Raw genomic sequence first — 4,853 nt, forward strand, 5'->3', positions numbered from 1 at the left:
CGTTCCAAGGGGCCACAAGATACCTACATAAAACATACTTTCTTTGTTTTTTTTTATGTAAAATCCTCCAAAACACATTACATTTAAACATCTTATTTTTGGTGGAACAAGATGTGTGACTAAGAGATAAAATAAAACACTGGAATTAATGAACTCTTCTTTATTTAGTATCTCAGGAAAATTAATAAGTTCATTTTATAAAGGTGATATTGTCACCTGGCAAGCTTGGAGTATTATTTTGTGATAAAAGGCACCGGTCACTTTTTATCTTTTGGTCTATTTCACTTCCATTACACGTCTTCTTTCAGACTAGAGGAAGGAAAACATTTATTTTACTACTTTGTGTATTTGTGTCTGTAGATTTCTCCAGAAGTTACCATTAGATAATGCCTCATTTGCATATTTAAACATAACATTTCAGAAAACTAATCATCTTAATGTCAGTAATGAACTGGTGAAGTTTCATGGTTACCCTATTCATCAGGTGTCTCCCCTTAAAAATGCAAAATGCGTTAACCAACACACACACTCGCGCACACACGTGCTTGAATTGTTTTATTTTATTCTCATTTTGTACTTTTTTTCTGTGTCTTTCAGGGTCGCCATGTCAAAACGGGACAGCTTGCTGCCATCAAGGTCATGGACGTCACAGGAGTAAGTAACACACACGCACACATTAAATCTACACGTGTCCAAACACACCTTTGGGATTGAGTACCTTGCTCGAGGGCACTTGATGCAGCAGTTTGTCCTCGCTTGACTCCACTGGAGGGGTTTCTTCTTTCCAGGATTCTAATATTTTACATTTCAGTCAACACAGTATTGTTTTTATATTTGAAATGTGTGTGTTTGCGTGTGTGTGTGTGTGTGTTTGTGTATGTGTGTGTTTTAGGATGAGGAGGAGGAGATTAAAGCAGAGATCAACATGTTAAAGAAGTACAGCCACCACAGGAACATAGCGACCTACTACGGAGCCTTCGTCAAGAAGAACCCTCCTGGGATGGACGACCAGCTTTGGGTGCGTTCAGAACACGTGTCCGAAGCTTAAAGAGCAACGCAGCACCTCATGTTAGCTTTAAAACACAACCACCGTTGTGTTACCTCAGTCGGCAATAGATAGTGAGTTAACAGACATTTATTTAGATAAAGATCATCAAGATTATTAGATTAAAAAAATCTGTAGTGTGTTTTTAAGACTTTTAAATTAAGATAAGTAGACAGAATTGTTATTTTATTAGCCGTCTTCTAGCCTGAACAGAAGATAAATAGATTCTGGTCCCACCTACTAAACAACTAAAACAAGACAAAATGTTCCAATGGAGGTTCATTGGAGACGGATTAGACGTTTAACTTCCCACCTTGCTGCTGTGATGTACAGGTGTACTCCAGGACCTCGTGATGTCACTTGTGGGTGTGGTTTCAGGTGTCAGTGACTCAAAACAAAGATTTTACAATTTACGATGGTAGAAAAACATTTTAGATTCAACAATCCCGCTTTAGATATGTCTTAAATGTCTTAAATATTTACTCGATAGCTAAATAATAAACAAATCAATTTTAAACAACTCGTTGTGATGAATCTAAAGCAAGTTCCATAGAAAACTGCTTGAAAAAGTAAAAAAAAAACTTATTTAAAACCTATGGCGTAGTTTACAATATACGGATAAATACTGTAAAGCACAAGTAGATGTGAGAACGTACGACGATCTGAACGTTGTTTGTGTGCAGCTGGTGATGGAGTTCTGTGGGGCCGGATCGATTACCGATCTGATCAAGAACACCAAAGGGAACTCTCTGAAGGAGGAGTGGATCGCCTACGTCTGCAGAGAGATCCTCAGGGTGAGAGCGGACATTTATATTAACTTCACCACTAGTTACATCTCAGCATACATGTTTCGGTGGAACTCTTTTGATGGGAAAACAATTGCAAACATAAGGGACCCCAGAAGGTTCCCTGAGGAACACCTTATTTTACTGTTCTGTGCAGAAACCCAAGTTGCTCTCAATACAATGCATCTCCTGTATCTTTCATAAAGCATTCATGATGAGGACATATGTGTTCATTAAAGGAACCATAGAGGGTTATCGATGAGCCATCGTATTGATTTTAACAAAGGCCATATTGGATCTCAGAAGAAATCATATTAATGAATAATTACTATTATATGAAGAACATTTTGAGGTATTATCAGTTATAACAAGTAGAAGTTACAGCTGGGGTTTTTCTTTTGTTAAAAACATATTTTTTTAGGTGTTATCTTGAAAAATAAATGTTTTGTTTAAATCTTTTGTTCGGAAGAAATTGCAAACATAAGGGAACCCCAGAAGGTTCCCTGAGGAACACCTTATTTTAGTAAATGATTAAATTAAATACACAGTCTTATGCTAATATGTTTTGTTTCTGTCAAAAACGGTAGATGGAATGAAATGATTGTTGAATAAACATTAAAATACATTTTTAAAGAAAAGGCTCACAAAGTAGATTCAAGACAGACAGCTCACAGTACATTTGTGACACTTCGACTACAGTGTGTGTGTTCTGCTGATAGGAGTGTAGTTCACCATCGCAGTGAAGTCAGTGTAACAGGAAGTAGTAAGTCCATTTTCCTCTCTGTCTCCAGGGCCTGACCCACCTCCACCAGCACAAGGTCATCCACAGAGATATCAAGGGCCAGAATGTGTTGCTGACGGAGAACGCGGAGGTTAAACTCGGTGAGAGGGCACACACACACACACACATACAAATTGTGTCATCCTACTGTCTGCTGATGTTGAGCAAACAATACACAGCGAGAAAGTACTGTTTGCTGATCATAAATGACGTATATTTACAAAGGAAACGAGTGCTACATTAATATTTAATAATATTGCATGACTCATAACTAATTCAATCCATTCATTGTGTGTTCGTGTGTTTTTTACAGTGGACTTTGGTGTGAGCGCTCAGCTGGATCGCACGGTGGGACGGAGGAACACGTTTATCGGGACGCCGTACTGGATGGCCCCCGAGGTCATCGCCTGCGACGAAAACCCCGACGCCACATACGACTTCAAGGTAAAACTGGTGTGTGTGTGTGTGTGTGTGCGCGCGCATTTTGGTGGCAAATATTGTAATTTTTACTCCACTTCAAGGATCATTGATTGTCATTATGCAACACAGGGATGCACCACCTTGCAGGGATGCACAAGTTTTATTGCAAATGTGCAGCCAGACAATCAAAACAACGTGCTGAAAGAGGATAAAAGCTGCAGAGAGTTGATATTGATTCTCCCTGATGTTCATCACACTCAAGTCATTTGATTTAATGTTAATATATCGCATATTAAAATATATAAATGTCGGGTTTAATTGCCGCCTTCAGATATTTCTGCCCTCTTTTAGTCACATGCTCTGTTACGACCACCTCTTTTTTACACCATGCAAAGAAATACAAAATGCTTGTAGTTATGAACACAGGCTGACCTTTAAAAAATATATATATATATATATGTGTATATATAGATACGTATATATGTGAAAAGATTCTGCGATCGTATCCGTTCATCGACTGCACAAAACTCCGACCACACAGACTCGTGTAAAATTTCCTTAACAGGAACACTGAACCCTGAAGTCATCGCTGTATGTGCAGAGGATGTGAACCAGTAACGGGGGCAGAACGAATCCCTGCAGGCGGAAACCTCGCGAAGGACGCTCCGCTTAGACGCCATTAACTCCGAGCCTCCGAGGCATCGCGTCTAAAGACAACCCCCCCCACCGCCGCCGCTCATCTTTCAGTATCAACGTCACCTTTAAGTAGCAGATACGTTCTATTCAAACGGAGGCAGATGGGAGATGCTGAGATGGAAGTTTCTGTATTTTTATCACTTAACAAGAACACTGACCAGTGGAACCCGAAAACATGACGTGTGAAGTCGGTAACAGGTTTTTAGGATGTGAAAGTTCTCAGTTTTCTCTCTCGTTCTCTCTGCAGAGTGATCTGTGGTCGCTCGGTATCACAGCGATAGAGATGGCAGAGGGAGCACCACGTAAGTGTGAAACGCCCGACTCATTAAAACATCACAAGTGAGGACAGTTTGTCTTCTGGCTAGAAGTCTAAATCTGTCTCTGCTTCTTTTTATACTCTTTTCCTTCTCTTTTCTTTCTCTTCTTTCTTCTCACCTCCTCACTTCTGTCCTTTCCTTCCCTTGTCTCTTCTTGTCCCCTTTCATTTATTTCCCCTCCTCTCAATCCCTTTTCTTTTCTTTTCCATTCCCCTTTTATCATCTCCTCTCCTGTTTCCTTTCCTCCTGTTTCGTCTTGTCTCCTCTTCTGTCCTTCCCTTTTCTTTCCCCTCCTTTATTTTCCTCCTCTCATCTTGCCTCTTGCCCTTGTGTGTCCTCTCCATGCCTCGTCTCCTATCCTGGTCTGTCCTTTCCTATCTTTCCCTTTTCCTCTTGTCTCATCTGCTGCCTTTCTGTCTCCTATCCACTTCTCATCTCCTCTTGTCTCTTTCCCTTTTGTTTCCTCTCTTCTTGCCTCATCTTCTATCCTCTTTTCTTTCCTCTTGTCTCCTCTCATCTCCCGTCCTTTTGTCCTCTCTCTTCACCTCCACTTCCTCCTCCTCTTCCTCAGCTCTGTGCGACATGCATCCAATGAGAGCGCTCTTCCTCATCCCCAGAAATCCCGCCCCCAGACTCAAGTCTAAGAAGTGGTGAGTCACTAAAACACACACAGATGTGTCCTCTGCACCTGTTCTGTTCTTATTATTCTGTCTCATTATTCATTCATCAGTAATCTGATTACTATGTAAATTTTAAACAATTTAGAATAACCTGGTTTAACCAGATTCTGCAAAGTGAAGTCAAAGCTT

At 40.3% G+C, this 4,853-nt stretch overlaps 1 protein-coding gene across 1 annotated transcript; it reads left to right on the plus strand.

Moving 5' to 3' along the window:
- Positions 1-399: 399 nt before the first annotated feature.
- LOC116378542 (traf2 and NCK-interacting protein kinase-like) lies at positions 400-4,810 on the plus strand. The gene is made up of 7 exons (XM_031840432.1): positions 400-654; positions 893-1,018; positions 1,729-1,839; positions 2,622-2,712; positions 2,925-3,055; positions 3,975-4,029; positions 4,616-4,810. The coding sequence occupies exons 1-7, from the start codon at positions 640-642 to the stop codon at positions 4,696-4,698; spliced, it is 612 nt and encodes a 203-aa protein (XP_031696292.1). The 5' UTR covers positions 400-639; the 3' UTR covers positions 4,699-4,810.
- Positions 4,811-4,853: the final 43 nt, after the last annotated feature.

Source organism: Anarrhichthys ocellatus, unplaced genomic scaffold (genome assembly GCF_004355925.1).
Source record: "Anarrhichthys ocellatus isolate YVR2014 unplaced genomic scaffold, GSC_Weel_1.0 scaffold2767, whole genome shotgun sequence".
NCBI lineage: Eukaryota > Metazoa > Chordata > Actinopteri > Perciformes > Anarhichadidae > Anarrhichthys > Anarrhichthys ocellatus.